This window comes from Mycteria americana, chromosome 8 (genome assembly GCF_035582795.1).
Source record: "Mycteria americana isolate JAX WOST 10 ecotype Jacksonville Zoo and Gardens chromosome 8, USCA_MyAme_1.0, whole genome shotgun sequence".
Taxonomy (NCBI): domain Eukaryota; kingdom Metazoa; phylum Chordata; class Aves; order Ciconiiformes; family Ciconiidae; genus Mycteria; species Mycteria americana.
Genome location: NC_134372.1, coordinates 34,069,089 through 34,089,315, shown reverse-complemented (window position 1 = coordinate 34,089,315; position 20,227 = coordinate 34,069,089). Strand labels below are relative to the sequence as shown.

The following is a 20,227-nucleotide window of genomic DNA, read 5'->3' as shown; positions in this document are numbered from 1 at the left end:
CATTACGGCATACCTTTGCCCAAGATTTTGTTACTGCCTGACTGACAGAAACCAGACAAAGAAATAAAACAAAAGGGGGGAAAATGTTAAGCTTTCCATTTATTTAAAAACCTATATTATTTTATGATTCTGCTTTACTTTATGCTAAGGAAACTAACTCAAGACCTGATCAGAGTATCACTTTTCAAATGCCTAAATCCCTGTAAAGGTTTAGTGTCTGGCTGTGTGCATTTTGCTCAGTATTAACATGTTCAATGGAGTACTTTGATTTTTTTTTTTTTTTTTTATCTAGACACCAGAAGCTGGTGAATATATGCTTCATAGCTTCAGATAAACCTTTTGTTCTTCTGGGGCTGATCAGCTGGTGCGGCAGCGAGAGGGAGAGGAGGAAGGAAATTCACAGGGGCTCCACGGTTTCAAAAAGTCAAATTACCTCTGAGCCATGGCATTGCTGATAATTTAAATGAAAAAATATATATACAGGCTGCACCACACAACATCTCTACTGTTAGGACTTTTAATGAAGCCCCAGTTGTGATGACACTGAAGCAGGGAACGCTACGGTGGGATAATTACTTGGCTCCCTCGCAGCTGAGTTTCACAGATGCATTATTAACAGCACATTCCATGCCATAACGAGCACCGAATGTAGGTGGGATTCGCAAGCCCCGGCATCCGCCATTAGCAGGTTGGCGCAAACACAAATGAGTGTTTTCACAAAAGCATGCAAAGGTTGTGAAATTCCAATGAATTCTTTCACTGGAAAAAAGAGTTCAAGCTGCCATGACCGGATATGTCACCTCCCACGGCACGCCGCGCGCCCGGCGAGGCACCATGGGAAATTACAGAATCAGAATGCATTGATTTTTCTGTAGAAAATACAGGCGGCAGCCCTGATGAAGAATTAAGGAGGAAATGTAATAACCTAATTCTCCTCCAACGTCCTCGCACACACCCCTTCCAGCCCGGGCCCCCAGCTCCTGCATCCAGACAATTGCCAGCCTAAAGACAAGGATAAAAATTAGCTTTCACTTAAGCAGGTGGTGGGATACTGGGCTGGGTGCACCACTAGCTGCTTACACCAGGGCTGGACTTGGCCCGCTTTGTCTGAATGTCATCAGCTTTAGGACACAACATTTCCAAGCAATACTTGTTTTGTGCTGCTACATGTTTTATGTTATTCTCCATGACATTCATCCCCTAAACATTTCTTAGATGCAAGCCCTTAACAGGTTTTCTCCATAGAATACTATTTACCGTATAAAAAAATTATTAATAATTCCTCCTCAAACCATACTGTATATGGCTTGAAAACTCTGGAGAATACAGAAAGAATTTTCCCTCTTTCTTTCATGCCACACACAGAGAAAATACGACATTAACATCTTCCTTTATTATGGGGCAAGTTAGCCCAGCACTGCACCTACATTCCTTCCTAGCCTCGTCAATGGCAGATGCAATTAAGACATTCCTTATGACTGCACAGTAGTGCTTATTTCACTGTTTGCAGCATAAGTTTGAACTAAATGCAGTTACAAAATTAGTGCCAGCCCTGCTTTTTTTTTTTTAAAGCTTCTATTTCAAGGTGACCCTTTTCCTATTTTGTGTGTCACCCCAAGTGTTGCTGCATGCATACTGAACCAACGCTCTCCCAGTAATTAACACCAGCACTTAATGAAGTCCAGCTGCTGCGATGGCAAACTGAAGGGATGCCAACCTTTGTAAACTAGTACTTGGACTACTCCAGTTACAGCTGCTTTAAAACCACAGCAGTCAACTTCTCTTTGCCTACCTCTCAGAGATAATTCTTACCAAATAAGACAAGTGTTCAAGATTAAGCATTTAATAACAAAGCTTATCTCTGAACTAATATTTCAAGCTGGAAATCATATAAAGGGCTGGATCAACTTAAATGAACACTGCAAAATTAATAAAAATCCTGAGCAGCAAATGAAAAGCTAAAATGAAGATTTGCACTGTTAAATACATAAACCTTTAAAAACCCTAGAAGTGCAGTTCCAAGGGAAAATTGGAGACAGATTCTTCAGCAATATCTGTTCCTCTGAACTCCTTTCCTAATCCAGTACGAGAAACACTGACAGCCAATGCTTTATTAAAATAATGCGCTCTGCCAGTTGTTTCATTACATGCAGTAGTATAGTAGGGATACTAGGTGAATGTTTTTGGAGAATGTTTGAAAAGGTTTGCGTTATAACTCGTACCACATGGATTTTCAAAAGAGGAAAAAGAACTCCTTCCACAGTCTTCCTCTACACGTGCTTTCTTGCTCTGCTCCTTTATCCACCTCTCTTAATATGCTACTTTTCCATCCAGAAGTACTGATAACATTGCCCAATTTAAGTGGGAAATTTCTAAACTCCTCTCCAAAAAAAGCCAAAAAAACCCAATTCAAGACTGCAAAACATACCCTCTCCTCTGAGACCCACACAGTAGATCCCACATCCCACATTTCTGCTTTACATACCCATGCAGAACTCTCCCTTCAGTCAAAGAGACATCCAATTTGGGCTGGAGACAGAGAACTGAGCGTAGCTTTCCTGGGGAGGGGTGGCCCCCACCCACTGCCAGTCCGGGAGCCATGGGAAGCAGGGAGGGCAGAATAGGTGAGCTGGGCTCAGCCAACAAAGGGCAGAACCATGGCAGATGTAGTTAGTTTCAAGATTACTAACAGAGATAATGGCTTCTATTATGATAAACACTAAGTGGCCTTTTAAAAGGCAGGAGGGAAGGGAACTGGCTAATTTACTTTCATTTGAACTAATTTACACATAGGTAACGTATCAATTTACAAATATATTCAGCACCAGGAAATCAACAGTTCTTCCAAGCAGGGGTTAATCCAAGGCTCAAGCCCTGCGATCGGTCCAGTTTTTCCACCAGAGACCTAACATTGCACAGGATTGGTATTAAAAGTACATCCTTGATTATTCTGGATGTCCATGCCCCTGAGAATATAACTTAAAAACAAAATCATTAGCTTACACAATAACATAGTCCTTGAAAAAAAAAATTTATGTGTGCAGAGCAATGCTGACTTCCAAGCACAAATTCCTCTGTTTTCCTTAATGCTAGCTTTGGACCCTACCGATGACTCAAAAGGAGCTGCATTGAAATAATTGCATAACCTGGCAGCGCTCTGCAATGTATCAACATTTCATAGGCAGGAAGGTAGCAAAGGGCTAAAAGCCAAGAATCGAACTTTGGTTTAATTTACAGAAAATATTGCACATATTACACCATGTATTTTTCTTACTGTATGTTTGATACTAAATTATCCAGACTTTCATAGGGAAAGCCAATTTTTAATTATCAAAAAGCTATTGTGGCTAGGTTCCACAAGGGCAAACCATGGGAAAGGGATGTGGTGGTTTCACACGGCATGGTACAAGGCTCACAAACGTCTCGCGTGCATTGGCCTCTATGTAAGAGTCAACCATGGAAAAAAGTCTGTTTACAACAAAAGGCATCTGGTAACCATGATTATTCTGCCTTAAAACTGAACATTTTAGATTTCTTAGCTCCCTCTTTTGTTCAGTCTTAGTTCTCATTCCTGCCGTTTTCTGCTCTGCCCTGTTCTTTTTTTGGGCATGTTATAACCCAGCATGACAAAAATCTGTGTAGTCAATCACACAACTGATTTTTAAACAGGTGAGCATTATTAGTTTCACCAAGAAAAGAGGTTCATAGGTATATTTTGAATCATTTTTCAAATCATTTCACAAGGCAGCTACCCTGTTTCTTCTGCAATGGTAAAGCTCACAACTTGCTAGCGTAGAAACTCAAGGGAATTGCCTACTTGAAAGTAGAGCCTGAACTGCTAAATATGGATTCAGATCTAGATCTTGAAACCTTCCTGCTTCCCAAACGTTGGGTGTTCAGATCCAGCCATGCAGTCTTTACTCACAGGTTCCTCTAACATGTTGGTGGTGCTCAAATGCAAACAGACAGCGGGGCCTATATCCATGAAATTACAGGTATCTTCTCTTTTGTCCTGGAGGCCTCTTTTTAAAGTTGCTGTGTGCTAGCAGCCTGGTGTTAAGTAAAAGATGTACAATAACTTCTGAAGAAAAAAAAAATCCTTCATTATGAAACGGGCAGGTAGATGAACCGAAGTTCCTTATGGGATACTACTCTGTGTTCAAGATTTTAAAAGGTAAGGCCATAGACTTCTGAAAATAAAGTTTCTTCTACATATTCATGAATAGAATAGACATTTTAAGATTATGTGTGGAAAGTAGAATCTGTAGACCTTTCAATATTGCCGAATTTATTATTTCAGTACCCTAAGACACTGCTGTATCTGCATAGGTGCACCTATCCCCTGTGTAACACAGCATACACACTCTATGGGCACGTGAGTAACTTTATGACTTAGGTGTATGTCAGATGTGGCTCGGTCAGGACAAAGCAATAGCTTTAAACATGCCACAGGCAGTACTTCAGAGAAGTCACTGTGCCACACCAGTTTTTAAGAACAAGATTCAGGATTCTGGCATCTTGAACTTTAAACCTGCTCCTAAAGCAGGCACATTTTGCTTAGACAAGACATAACTTTATTGTATAACATGTCAGGAATGGAATAAAGTTTTTCTTACTGAAATGAAGTGGAAAAGCATGTTTCCACAGTCTTTAGAGTGTTAGCTTTCATGTTCTTCAGTAAGTTACCCTCTGGTTTGTCACAAGTCTGGAGCCCCCCTGTTAGCCAAGTCGAACACCGACAAGCCCGAAAGGGATGCTGCTGATAACCCCGGATCTCCTCTCAGCGAGCGTGGCAAGGGCTGGCGCTGCTTCTCTTGTGTTCACTTTCCAGACAGGGAAATACTAATTGTCTTTTAAAAATCTCTATAGTATTTTGTCAATATTTTTTTATTACAGCAGAGCATGTATAAATATTTTATTGTAAACCAAGGGCCTAAAATAAACAGTTTAGTAAATAGTTATTACATTACAAGGAAAAACATCTGTGGAAACTGTTTTCCATGTAATTATTCTTGCTATTTTACATTAGCTCTCAATGTGAATTTCTTTGGCGCTAATGTTTCACTTGTTCTAAATCTTCCTCCTTGTTGCTATTATTAAAATCTTAAAAAGGTGCCAAATCTTAAATGAAGAAAAAAAATGATTCGCTAGAAATTATTCATATCACAGTGAGCCTCTACTAAACCTGGCAGGGGTGCAATATTTTCGGTGAAATTAACATAAAATATACAACTGCAAATTATCCAGGAAATAGCTATGTTCTTTACAGTGCGCATTTACATTTGGTAAAAAATGTTCTACTTATCTGTCTAGCACAAAGCTCCAATCACTTCCAAAGGCAGTTTTAAAGGGATAGCGATAGCTCTGCATAGGGAGCACGGTCCTTACAGCGGCTGTAACAAATAGCTGGTGGGGAAAGTGACCTTCGATAATTACTGAAGGTAACAGTCAGCGCTGGACATTCCTTGTTGTGAATACTAACAATCTAATTTTAGATTTATTTCCCTTTTGGTATGCTGGATGGATTTCCTCTCTTAGGCCTAAGTCCTTTCTACTAAACACAAGAAAAACTGTAATACCATGTAAAATGCAAATTTTGCTGTAAATATTTTATAAAATTGTTGCATACATCCCAAAAGCTATAGGTCTTAATTGAGAGCAGGCTATTTTTCCAGTCAATATATGGAAATGGAAAATGCTAATTCATGTTTTTCTACTTATGAAAAACCCTGGAGAATGGCAAAACCACAAATGCACTCACTTTAATATTATAAATATAATTTGGCTCCCTCTTTGCAGTCCCTGGTGTCCTGGCTTTTATCTCCCAATGGCTGCAGAGGAAGAATCAGAGAATCGCTTTTACATCCCCTGCGCAGGAAGTCACCCCCGCGCTCTGCCAGCTTGGCAAAAGAGCAACAGCCTGAGCTCACAAACGCGGCAAACAGGAACTGAAACAAGAAATTCCAGCACTCTTACACAGGAAACAAGCCCCGAATGACAGCAAACCTGCTCAGGGCAAGTGGCGTACGCACTCAGCCCCGCTGCCAAGGGCCACCGCTGCCACGGGCTGGCTGGGCGGAGGAGCAGGGCTGCCCCCCCACTGTCCCCCAGACCCGTGGCTCTTCCTTGGATATATTTTCTCCCTTCAGAGCAGACGGTGGCTCAGACAATAAAGCCTGGAAACAACCTCTCACGAGTTGTATTGAATATGACTAAAAGTTGTTTAGCCTGCTCCAGCATACGGTTACTTGCGCTCGCCCTTATCCATCCACTTTTCATTTCCTCGTCAAGGAAAAGACTGGTTTTTGCATCTTCTAGAAGAGAAATCATTAGGCTGTTAAAGTTAAAACTCTCCAAAGGTCATTGATGCTGGCTTTGAAGACTGAAAATGATATTATTCCCCATTAGACTTTTAATCTCATGATTAGAGCTGAAGTTAACATGGCTGTTTCATTTTCTACCAGGCAAAAGTAAACTCATTTTTTCTTTCTCTACCAGAATACTTAATGGCATCCTATCTTGATGAGCAACATCTCATAGTTAAACATTATGAACAATGGAAATGCAAAATACTTTGCAAGAGGGTTTTTTAATTTTTAAATGCTATTTGATTAACCCTGAAAAGTCTTACTACATGCACAGCAAAATCCACCCCTGGAAATCCCACCCGAGTCAAAGGACCTACTCTTGGTTGTCAAGACTGCAGTCCTCACTGGCACTGGCAGGGAAAGAAGGGGAGAAGGATCCACCTGTTCCCAGTTTGAGCTCTTACTCCTACATCCCCTAAAACTTACCCCTTCCAATGTTTCTGAATCAAGTAACGCTAGTGAGTGCAAGTGGGACCTGACATGCCAGTAAGAGCTACTTGAGTGAGTGACAGCTGACCCCTTAGGCTCCTTGTGTATATTAAGATTAGATTTGCAAAAACCTTGCGGAAAAGTCTGTGGGGCAAGAATTTACAGGTGCACCCTAGTTTCAAAACCCACTGTACAGCGCTTACTGTTATTGTAGGCAGACGCATGGAAAAAAATCAATTTTCTTCATTCAAGACAGACTCTGATAACCAACTAGTAAAACTCAGACTATAATTTCTTATTCGGTGTTCCACATGAGATGCATTTTGCTGAATTTAACATGTTTTGCTGTTAATGGATTTCACAGTGTGTTGCCATTTTTATACAGCTGTCCAAATAAAATGGTGTGTACAATGATGTGCTTTTACTGTATTGCTAGCCTGCAAATGGCAGCCACTTCCCCAGTTTAAGCCTTAGGAAAATGGGAAAAGTCTTTGACTAGGCCATTTAATATAAGTATTTTGGGTCTCCAGAGTTCTTTTCCTAGTAAGTCATGTTCAAACAAGAATAAAGATGCAAGACAGATATAATTACACCTTGTACATTTATGGTCTAATAGTATTTCCACTGAAAGGAAAAACAAACCTCAATATTTTCAGGTGTTAATAATAAAAGAGTATTAAGTCATAGTTCTAGAGGTAGCAGACCCACACCTTTGTGTTACTTGAAATTTGGCCTCCTAGCCTGCATGACAAATGCCTATTTTCTTTAAAATTGCAGACCAATGTTTAGATTGCAGGGACTACTAGTGCACAAAACACAAACCACTCGGTAGTTAATAGTTTACAAGAAATGTCTGCGCTGAACTCCAGAACTGCTAACCTTCACCATCTTGAGCTGCTTGGCAGTGAAGTATTTACAAGCAACTGCACATTTCTGTTTCAAAACAGTGTTCAGAAAATACATAGCGAGTTTTCCCCACATCAACTCTACATGGACTCTTTGGCACTCAAAGTTGAACACTTATGCATGGAAATCTCCCACAATCAAAGAGTATGACGGATACCTGGGCATTAGATGCCCTGACAGTGGATGTTAACACCATTAACACACTTACAAAAAAAAATCCTTACAAGTTTCAGTGAAAACATGGAAAGAACTTAGCTTTCCTTTTAATAATGCTCTAATAACATATTTAACTTTTCCAATACCTTAAGTATTTTTGTAGTATTGGATTTCTGTATAACTATGGGGTAGGTACAATACGCTTCCTTTCTTTTTGAGAGACAAAAGAAAATTTTGAAAGGACTACAGACTTAAATTTCAGGCCATTATTTCTGAATTATTGTAATTACAAAAAAAAAAAAGAAGAAGAGTTATAGTTTGCTTTTTTGTTGTATTTTTTAAATTTTTCTTTGTTGAACTAAGTCAAAGGATATATAACTTTAAAAGGCTTAGATTAAAAAACCTAACATTCTCCCTCTAGATTTTCAAATGCAATATAAAGTAAAATAACCAAGCAACTAACATCTCATAATTTAAATTCCCCATCCCTTGAAAGTTCATCACTCAGGTTTAACACAGACATTGTTGATTTCAGTTTCTGGCACATTAGAATTGGCCTCCAAAGGAAATTCTCTCCATTGATGTTCTTCTATAAGTGGAGGCACTGCTATTAACAGTTTTAAAAGATTTTAAAGGGGTAGGGAGGGTTGTTTTGCTTTCCTTTTTTTCACCCCAAATCCTAGATTTTAAGAATAAATAATGAATCAAAAGGTCAAAAGTTGTAAAGTTGTTCTATCCTTTTTTTTTTCTTTTTTTTTTAAGAGAAAGGGAAAAAAAGGGAAATTCTTAAGTAGAAAGTTAAAAAAGGAAAAAATGTCACTGGTATACTTTCTTCCCTTCAACTTTAGCTATCTATATCCGGCCCAGCTTGAATCAGTTACTGTTCATTGCATGAGGTTTCATCATTTAACTTTTGTTGCCAACATTTATTCCTGGATATAACTAACAGTCATGGGGTTTAAGAAATATTTGTCCATACCCCAATAATACATGATAGCTGATGCGTGCAAAACATAACAGCAGAGGACATAGTAGTGGCGCTAGTTGATGTTGATCCTTTAAAACACCCAAACTCTACCTGGAGCACAACCTAAAACCAATGGATCTGCCTAGCCCAAACCATGCTAAAAAAGTTGCCTGTGAATACAGAATAAGATATAATCATAAAATCTAAACACTTCACAGTTACACGCACAACGTTCAAAAGATTTGGTCATTTTTTAAGGCCCTTGACTGTCCACCAGACGATGGATGATGTGCATCTGAAAGCAGGATTAAATCTCAGGTAGGCTATGACTGACTGAAGTAGCAATCTATACACATCAGAAGTGTGCTGTGTACTTCCTACCTGCAATGCCATTTTTTGTAGTCTTCTCCACCAGTTCAGGAGGTGCAAAAGAAGGAAACACCAGACCAAATTGGTTTTGGCCTGTTCCCACAGGAAGCAGGAGGTAAAAAGGCTCAACTCCTCCCCATGGGGTCAGCACCTCATTCACCCCATCTGTACCTGGGTTTCTGCCAGCAGGACAAACCACAAAACACAAAGCAGAGGAGAGGCAGGAGAGAGCATATTGGTGAAAAAGACGACTATGGAAAACACCATGATCAGTGAGGTCTTTTGGCCTTATGGAGCTCTGTCTTCTGAACACCATGGTATTCATACACATGGTTTCCTTGTTTTTTTTCAGTTGTAGCAGGACAAAAAAGTTTCTTCGTTTATAAAATCATGATTTGCCAGTTCTTTTAAGTTTGACCTTACTGCAGGGAAGTCTGACAGGGACAACCTGAATTCTTCTTCCTCAGGCTTACTGTGCAATCACACAGTGGTTATTGGCTGTCACAAGAACAGTAAGTTTTCTATTTTTTAATTAAAGAAATTTAATTTTTAAAGTGGCACACAATGAATCTGCCAAGTCAAAATATTCAATTAAAAACCTTCTGATTCTTACAAAGGCCCAAAGCTGTCAAAAGGTACTAATAAATTGAATGAAAAGGAGTTTGTGACAAAAACTTTCTATACAAACAAGCAAGCACATCTGGTGCAAACGACACAGACCATTTGTGCAAAGGTTTTATCTGTGCCAGGGGCCTTGAAACACTGAAAAAAGGTTAAAGCATTTAAATAATTTACATGGGCTTCTTTCATGGGGATCACTTGTAAGGAACCTCAGGGTAGAAAAGTTTTCCTTCACAAATGAAAAAAAAAAAGGTGCCAGTACCCCAAACAGGCAGAGCATACAGGGAGGGCTGTGTTTGATTTGACTTGCTTGCCAGCTATGAGAAAACAGAAATATTTTTTTTTTAAGGGCCATGTTTTTTAAGGGTTTTTTTAAGGGTAACCTCTTGTTCTAGGAGACCAGATTAAATCTTCCCCAAGGTTAAGGATGCCGTTTAGTTTGAGCTATAATTAAAGGCAACAGGCCAACTGTGTCTCTTTGAAGTCAACCAAGTAACAGGGGGAACAAATCTGGGCCTTTAACATACAGACAAACCATTTTCCTCTGATAACTAGAGTTAGGGTTCAGCATATGTATGCCAGTACCCTTACTGGTTCAAAACCAGAGGGTTGTTCCATAATAAAAAGAAGAAGAAAAAGAAACATTTTAAGTCCAATGCTCAAAAGTGCTGAATATTGAACCAGAGATTCAAAAAGAGTGAAATCTAGAATTTTATGAGTAGAAGAGGAATTTAACTATCGTTTACTAATATTATATACTTTCTTTTCCCATTTTGCTATGACTGGAAACAGTCTGAAACCTTGTCTAGGTTTCCCCAAAGAGGTTAAAAGAGTATTTTATAACTCTGCCTAAGCTAATTCCTAACTAACCCAGTATGGGTTTTTCCAGCTTCACTAAACATTCATTCCTTTGTTCCTTATTCACTTCTCATATTTCAGCTATCTTTCACAAAAAGGCACAAAGCTTTCTGTCACTCAAGAAAGGTAGTACTGGTACCTGATGTTTCCAAACCAATAAAATCATTTGGCAAATAAAGAAGAAATGGGGGTAACATCTCCTTTCTCCAGATAAAACCGTTATCTGTTAATAAGCTCCCATAAAGAAATCATCAACACCTGGATTTTAGGACACAACTGATACAGACATTAGTCCCACAATTCACATGAGGAGAAGAACAACTTCCTGAAAACATTATTTATATGAAGTCTGAAGACTACACCTAGAAATTATGGAGGGTTTGCTCCCTCCTCCACTCCCAAGAAATATTCTGTTTTTTTCCTTGAAAGTAGGACACAGAGGGTTGTTGACCTCTCTACTGGGAAGGAGTAGAGTCATTTTGCCATCTGCAGGGAGAGCCCAAAACCCATATGGTGAGGACTTGCTTTCTTTTCCAGATTCAAGATTAGCAAAGAGGGGCTAAGAAATTTGTTTGTGAACTTAGACATACATGGCCACACACATAAAAAATATCTGAGAAACAGGCAGAAAGCATCTCTGCAGGCTCTTAAATACCAATGTACAACAGTTTTCAAGGTTAATAGCATTAATAAAAATGAAGAACAAGTTACATATTCAGAGAAATCACTGCTACACAGGGCAAAGTTTACTGAAAAATAGCATTTTTTTGCCACACTGCCTAACTGATGTTGAAAGTCTGGGAATAGATTGAGGTGCTTGCTAATGATAACTTTGAAGAAACATCACACTTAAAACTCAGACTGATTGCAGAAAAGGTGTTTTATCAACTGCTCCCTTTATGAATAAATATGAAACTACCAGGAAAATGTTTAAACAGGTGTAATCACAACTGCATATGAAAATTGAGTTTGGAGGCTGTAAGGAATCTTAATACAGTTAAGAAAGAATGAAAGCAATGTAAAACTGTGATCATAGCCAATTATGCATGTATCATGCAAAACAGGAATGTTGTCATAGCAGCTATAAAAATGTCAGTGAAAACTGAACTACTATTACCAAGTTGTAAATGAAATGAAAAATGCAAAAGGAATATGTGAATGAATACATTAAGGGAAATGTTATTTCTTTCCTGGTAGATAAACAAGCAAAACAAAACACATTCTCATGAAACGGAGTAATTTGTATGAACAAATATGCATAGATAACAATTGCAGGAGGCCATATCTGCACAGTATGACTGGATAAAATTATTAAGATTTTGGGTAATGAATTTTCCAGCCTTAAAAAGGAAGGCACAGTAAAAATGTAATGTTATGAAAACAGTTTTAAAGTAAGAAAGCAATTAAGTAATAGAATATATTAGGGGCCAATATTGTTTATACTAAAGTAAAGGGAGCTTCTTCTGTCTGTTAGCAATGGCAATTTGGCTTTCAGTGTGACTACACTGTTAGAAAGTGTGGCTTTTAAAATGAAACATTTCTATCCTTTTATATACTATACTTATTACAATGTTATTTAACTACTTGCACAAGTGCTTGATGCTAGAAATAATTAACACAAAAGATAGAAACCCAGGGCTTAGAGTTGGACAAAATAGCACGAGGACCTACTGGCGTAAGCAAATCCCTCTGCCCAAAAGCCCGAGCCAGCAGCAAGCTCCACTCTGGCAAAGCCTCCTGCAGTGGTGCCGGCAGGACTCTGGCCAGCCCACGGCACTCGCACGCAGTGGGATGAAGGCTCTCCTGTGCATGTGGAAATATCATGTATGGTGTTCATCTGTTAAGATAAGTACACTTAGCTTTTTTTTCCCTAAAATTAGTCTTTCACAATAGCTAGCCACTGCAAAATGAAAGTCTAGTACATATTGTTAATTAAGGCAAGTCCACATAGAATTGGAGCAAGCACTGGGTAAATATATGAAGGTTGTACCTTCATTTCTGCATTAAAAGACCAATTACTTGGAATATGCTTTACAAACATCAAAGTTAAAAAAATATTTTTGGTTCCTAATGTGTCCATAATTAATTCACACATTCAGCTGTTGAGTCCAGAAATATATTCCTGTTGATAATTTGCATCTAATGCTTCAAAAACAACCTGACAAATTTTTATTTGCCTTAATGCCCGAAAGCTATTACCAAGATAGTGCTTTACAATGTCATCATCATTGCTACCACGTATATACTTTAACTAACACTAGCGCTTAGGTCTGAAGCGTTTCCCTCAAGAATTAAACAGTTTTGTCTCAGGACACAATGTCATGATGGTATCTTAATGGAAGGGAATGTATTTACCAAATAGCACCCTTAAACTTCAAATCAATTAGAATTCAAGTACTGTGTTAAACAAAATATACAGGAAAATGGGAATTTTACAAGAATTAAAGCTGCCCTTCTTCCAATATTGACTACATATATTTCATATAAAATAAAGATGTTTTACTGTAAGACAGATTCTGAGAAACATTAGCCATCCTCAACTCCCAAATCGATGAGAACAAGGAACAAAGCGCTTCACAAGATCAGGCCTGAGTATCAGAAATGCTTCACATCCTCATCAGAGATGCCCAGGGCTAGTATTTTCACATGTATAAGTCAGTTCTGCAAAGATGATCCTTACCTACATTGTTTTCACATACACATGCACTTAGAAACTACTATGACAGGCAGGAGTCCAAGACCATTCAAAATTAGTCCAAATTTTTATTTATATAATATATAAATTAGCAATTTTGTTAAGATCTGAATTTATGAAAACTGTGAGTTCCTAAATGAAAAGATAAAACTTTGCTTCAATTTTTAAACAGAAGAGAAAAACATAACTGGGAACATATTGGTTTATGTTTGATTTTGAATACTATCTCAACCCCTTCACCACTGTGCTGGTTTCATCTCAGTGACTGAGCTTGGTATCAACTGGTAATTCTTTTGAACATAAAATCAGCTTTCTAAATTGCTGCTTTTTAGAAAATTATTTGTGTAGTTATGGCAGTTTGACCTCTTACGAGCAACAAACTTATTTTGTTATTTTTAAATATTATGTTATTTTTAAATGTTAACAAAATAACAAACCTATATTTGGTCATTTTTTGTTTAGAATACTTGTATGTGTCTGAAAGAAACGTAACTGTGGATGGATGTTATCCCTCCTCTTTGTGTTTAATTTTGGCAGAGTGTTTCCAGAACTTGAAACATGATCTCCAAGGGCAGGAAAGGTAATTCAGATACTTGGGAGTCCTACACTACATACAATGTATGATATGCCACAGCTTAGGGCAGAACTCAGAAAATTCTCCCCGTTCCTCCAAACACGGTGTTTAACTTGGTTGTCGCCATCAAACAGGGACATATTTATCCAGACAGCAGTCCAAGAACCAGACCACCGAACAATTTCAATGTGACTTCTGGAAGTTTTCCCTCCAGCACTCCCTTTTGTCCCCAGCAGCTCTCCTAGCACAAAGAGGGCCTCATGCTTCACATTGCATATACTGCAACACGTCCAGCCTGCGCCCCCCTCCCTCCCTTGCTGCTCACCAGCATTCATACGTGAATTTTGACTGAGAGCACTGGCAATTGCACATGTAAGGACAGTAGCGGCACTGGGGAAGGGCTCTGCTGAGCCCCGAGGAGTCGGGCAGCCTCTCACGAGCCCCACAAAGACTTACAGTCCTCTAGAGCTGGAGGCAGGAAGGTCCTGCAGCAATCTCAGTGTTAGAGCATGACCAGGAATCATTATTGTCCCTGTTCCAGCACTAAGCGTGCCCCAGTTGAGTTTCCCGTACACTTTTGCCGTGAGAATTTCTTAGAGAAAAGAATAAAGAAGGGTGGGGACAGTTGTTCATCTTTTTTGAACATTAAATAGCAAACATCACCCATCTAACCAAGACAGAGAGAAGTACTGCTATGTCCACTACTCTTACCCAAACAGCTGAGAGCCTCAGCATGGATCCGAATGCACTTTCCCTTGATACAGGGCAACCTGACCCGCTTGGAGAGCAAGTCTGTGGAATTTTGTGCACCCTGAAAAGTATTAAATTAGGGAACCCAGCCTCGCTGTGGGAAGAGCACAGCTGTAAAACCCCAATAGGAAAAACCTGAGCCAAATCCTGATGTTCCCTGTGCACAGCTCCGAGCGGGGGCTCCCTTGGCAGTGCAGGATGGGGGAGTGCTGGGGCCCCTTCCCTGGGGCAGCCACCGCTCGTGTGCCATGGGGACTCGGTGGTGGCCCCGTGATGGAGACTGATGTTCCATGGCTCCCCAGCCACCGGGGAGAAGCTGCACTGACAGATTTCCGTGCTTCTGGCTGCAGCCATGGCTGCTCAGTGCCCCCCGTAGAGCCCACAGCTGTGTACGCCCATCTTCCCTTGCATCTAATAGAGACTGCACATCAGAGGCAGTGGTAGGTGGGGAGATAAGGGGGAGACGCTTTAAACATTGCCAGGTTAGCGCAACAGGAGGTAAGCAAGTACAGAGGCAGCAAGAACTACTGAAAGTTTTTGATATAGTCCTAGGTGGACTCCCCAGTGCCTGTAAATGTTTCAAAGGGGGATCCCCTTTCTGTGGGCATGGAAATGTTTCAAAGTAGCCCAAATCAGTGCAATGTTTCAAAGACCTCTGCTCTCTAAAAATTCCACCTTGAACCACCCCCCCTGGCTGAAAACATTTCTAAACAGATCCCTTCCTGGCTAACCACAGCTGAGGAGGTCTGTTCTGCTGCTTACAGCCCTCCTACAGGCCCCAGTGTAAAATGAAACAAAACATCTACCATTTACCTCCTCTGGGGATGTATCCAGCCCGCTGCTTCCCCAGGGACCCTGCGCAGGACCCAATGTGCCTCTGTGTTTGTGCACAGGATATGAAGGGCTAGAGTGCAGAAGGGTAATTTTTCAAAGCAGTGTGTGGGAGTAGCACTGGAAATTCCCTGCATACTGCTTTGAAAAAAATAACCCCCTACCTCCATGAATTATGAGCAGGGCCTCCGACTCCAGACTGAGGAGCTGAGAGGTTGAAGAGGGAGGCACAGCCAACTTAACTTGATGCACTTTTTAAGACTACAATGTAAGAAATAATTGAATTCTTTAATCATATTAGGGACACTGATACTTAAGAGGTGTCACTGCTACAAAGCAGGGATTCCTTTGCTGACAGTCACTTAGGCAGAATAAAACTGTAAGCAAGTGCTTAGGATATCTCAACTATTGATTTTGTGTTTCTCAAAGTATGAGAAGAAAGTGCTGCTGAGAGGTCTTGAATTATCAAAGCCAAGGGGTTTTTTACCTAAAAATTACGTGTCAAGGCTAACTTCATTGTCTTGGCTCACTTCAAATTCAAGAGAGAGATAAAAATCTCTCCCTGGAAATGCTTATCCTACTCAAACTCTTATCTTAGATTGGTATCAATCATTCATTTTCCCCAGACAGCATCTCAATGACTATATTAAACCAGACACCTTAATTTTAGACAGATACAAGTTCATTGAGATGAGTCCAACCCTAAGCTCCTCAGGAGACACAGTCTGAGGGCAAGCTCCCCCCACCCCCCAAACACCCATATGTTCACTCTGGGATCTCAGTGTCCCCCCAGCACAAACCAGTCCTCAACTGTAGATCTTAAATTTACAACGATGACATTAATAACTGCTGTGACACAGACCTGGGCTGCAGAAACAGGTATATTAGCTTCTTTCTCTTGCTGTCCATCCGGCTAGACTTGGTCTAACACAGAGAAGGGAAACTCTTGCACCCATTATTTTATAAGCGATAAACCAGCCTGAGCGGTAAGGAGGCACGTGCCCATCTCTCCTATGGTGTGAGTAAGGGATCAAGGCTCTCTGGCTTTGAACAAAGGGCACAGGAGCAAGCCCAAGAGGCAATCCATCACTCTCCTTACTATTACTGACTCAGCACTATGCAAATTAACACCAAAAATCTGCACAGCATACATTGCTGGAGAAATGGTGACATCTAGTCTCTCCTTTACCCTTCAGTATTCCCCAGTAAAGAACAAATACCAACGGCAGACTCACTGGCAACACCTTTTCAGAAGCAGTTGCGTGTCCTGAAGGAGAGGGGGCCAAAGCACCTTGTGAACTGAGATGCCCAGAGTGGGAGGAAGCGTGGCTCCATAGTAAAGGTTTCTATACTTCACTCTTTCCTAAACTGCACCATAAAAAAAGGGGATGACTTGAACTTAATGAACGTTCTCAGTCCATATCTCAGCAAAGTGACAGAAAGACGTGACACCACAATGGAATAATCATGCATTTTCTTACCATGTCCTGGTATTTACAATCTTTTAGGTGTACGGAACTGAGTCCTTATGCACCTTTGTATTTATATAGAGTTCTTCCAAATATGTATAATAACTTATGTACAGCTTCAAGGAAACAATAGGTACAGTTTTCACAAACAGTAGCACCACACTTTTCTCAGCCTCCTATGCCTTCTACCAGTATTGTTTTCCAATAGCACTAATAATGAACCTTGTAATGTCATATATGTCATCATGTATTCTTCCAGACAGCACTAATTTGCGGATATGCATAAACAAACTTCACACATCAGTTACTGGAAAATGAAGAAGTTACATCTTTCCAAAAGGAAACAGAATTCCCCTCTCGAACCAAGCAGAACCTTAACTCGGCACTTCATGACCTTTGTATTTAAAAATCACTTATTAGCTACTGGATTACAAATTAATTTGAAATTACAAATAATTACAAATTAAGTTGAAACAAGTGCTAAGCTTGCCTAAGGACTTCTTTCTTTCAGGCTTCTTAAAAAAAAAATCTAGGGGGGAGCTACATGAAATCACTATGGTCCAATTAACAAGGATCTCACTCTTCAAGCTTGCAAACAAGAGATTACATTAACACCTGCTACAAAAGCAAACATTTTTAGATATCTTCATCTTAACCTGCTTGACATTGACTTCAAACTCCTGCCTGGCTCTCGGATGAAAATTATTGTGACTGACATGTATATTTTTCATTTGGGGGTGCGGATGCAAAGACTGTGTCAGTCCGTATTTCTCTCTCTCTAGTATTTATGCATAATTCACTTCAAAGATAATAGGAGTTACATACATGCATTGACGGGAGAATAGTTTCCTAAATGTAAAATTGTTGAAGGAAAACCATTATGCTTATGGGAGATAAATGCTGCATGTGAACATATAAGACATCCAGAGTGTGCTATTGGGTCCTTCACCGATCTCATCCAACGTATGCCTACAGTGGCATGTGTAAGTAACTCCTTTGTGGTCTATGCATCAAAATAAACTGACCTCTTGGGTCAACACATATATTTATAACATCTGTAACAGACAGGAAAAACATTTCTTTGCGTTCATCAGAAAAGCAATCATACAGCTGCAGGAGAAATACAACCCATCAGATTACAATAACACTTTACTACAAACTCTTGCGACTGTAGTAGAAGGCAGCAAACACTGATTTTTAAAACACTCGTATGTCTGAAAAGTTGAACTTTCTGAAGTCCAGAATTGTTGGAAAAAGAAGAAAAAACCCCACTGAAATAACTCTGTAAGTGTTTTGTTTTGACAATTTTCCTCAGGAATTCACCACACTTAGCTGGGAAAATGCTAGCAGTTAAATCTATTCAATGTCATGACATACAAAATTGAAACATAATTGCTCCTAAGTGGTTGACAACTGGCAAGTACTTTTTACATGGATAGAGAGAAATTTATGCTATCAAATGGAAGATACTGTCAAAAGTTTGATTTTAATATAAATGAAAATGCTACATGAGGACTCAAAAGGATAAGGAAAAAAGCTCAGCAGTAACACTTTTATAACCACATATTTAAAAAGCTTTGAAGTGAAGAATCATTACATCAAAATCATTTTCCTTGAAAGATAAAAAAAATAAATTACAGCATGAATATTAACAAGTTATTAGAATAGTGAATTTCAAAGAGTAGCAAAAAACAAGCAGCCGATGAGTGGCCTAGTTTAAAGAATGTCTTACCAATCATATGGTTAGCGACATGGATTTGTATCTCTCTCTCATTCTCAAAGGTCATCTGGCACTTGATGCATTGATAGGTCTTTTTCTGTTTAATAACCAAAAAGAGATTAGAGAAAACTGCACTGTAGCATAAGGCAAGTGTGATCATGAATATAGCATGTTACATGCTTCAACTTCCCTCCACTGAGGCCTTTTCTGCTCATATATCCCCAACAAGACACCGAGTTGGGCTGGGCTTTTCTGCGACCATAAATGCAATCTCTAATTAACAGCCTGCTTTAGGAGAATTTTTTATTTCAACTCAAAAAATTTCAAATGATAGCACTTGAAAATCTGATTGAGTACTTGAGCCATAATCAGATTGCTCATGTCATTTAACCCATTGCAGTAAAAATTCTGCAGAGTGAAATAAAAGACATGGAAAGGTAACTCTGTTTGCAGAAAAAGATCAACTTTCTCAAAAAATTCCACCTTTAGTTAAACTCAAAATAGAGGAGGCAAAACACCTATAGTTACTTGGGGAAGTGAAGGACAAAAGGAAAAAATACATTTTGTAATGGTCTCCCATCAGAAATCCTGGAAAAACTGCATTACCACAAAGAATTGTTTCCTAGCGCAATCTGTTGTGTATTTTCTCTGTCTCAAAGTCATACAAGGGAGGCTTAGCTGCAGAAGTCAGGAGATAGTGTGAAGAGGCAATTACATGAACCATTTATTCAAATAGGGAAAATGGGGTTTGCACTCAGATTGACAGTGGTGCGTGTACTTGTGCAACATGACAGGAAAAAATCCAAGAAATCATTTGTAGAAATTAAAATGCATGTTGACAAGTTAGACATCCAAGTTAGGAAAAAAATAAAACACAAATGCTAAGCTTTTGTACACTTGCAAAAACTCTTTATTTCCCAAAGCAGGAGTACGGTGCATTGGTCTAATATGCATGCTCACTTTCTGCATGGGAATATACTATCTAAATAGATATCTTTTGATGTGCAATTTAGAAAAATTTGGCCTTTTGTACCTACTTCTTCCTAGAGAATAACTCTTACTGCAACACTTGCCACCAGGCATGAGCATGAGCATGCGGTCTGTATCTGATGACAGCAGAACATATGTGAAACCTCCACGCACTGGCCACAACCTTAGCTGAGGAATGGATAAGAACCCCAAGCCATTAGCACTGAGAAGCCCAATTCTGTAAACAACACCCTCTTAACTTCTTTGAAGGAAAATATTTTGCGGGTATTTTTTGTGCACTTTTAGCTGCACATTATTTTTTCTTACAGCCTCCACCCTGCACCTAGGTATAGAATCCCATTTTTAGGACAGTAGTAATAAGTCAGAAGTTTTGAGTTAAACAGAGGAGTTGCTGTCACCCCCTCCATGCATGGGATCCAATTTCCTCGAGCACCTGCTGAGGAAAGAACAAATTAGGTGCTGCCAAGAGCTTCTTAACTACTTCCCATGTCATCAATGGCAACAAGTTAGCCTGCTGGAGGTTA

At 39.5% G+C, this 20,227-nt stretch overlaps 1 protein-coding gene across 5 annotated transcripts in view; it reads right to left on the bottom strand.

Annotated features, from left to right (window-relative positions):
• Positions 1-20,227, bottom strand: part of ZNF423 (zinc finger protein 423) — a 237,413-nt gene that overhangs the window by 72,282 nt on the left and 144,904 nt on the right. For all 5 annotated transcript variants that reach the window (XM_075510663.1, XM_075510658.1, XM_075510659.1 and 2 more), the window contains one exon: positions 18,726-18,810. In XM_075510663.1, the coding sequence (XP_075366778.1) occupies positions 18,726-18,810 (85 nt within the window). The remainder of the gene's footprint in view (positions 1-18,725; positions 18,811-20,227) is intronic.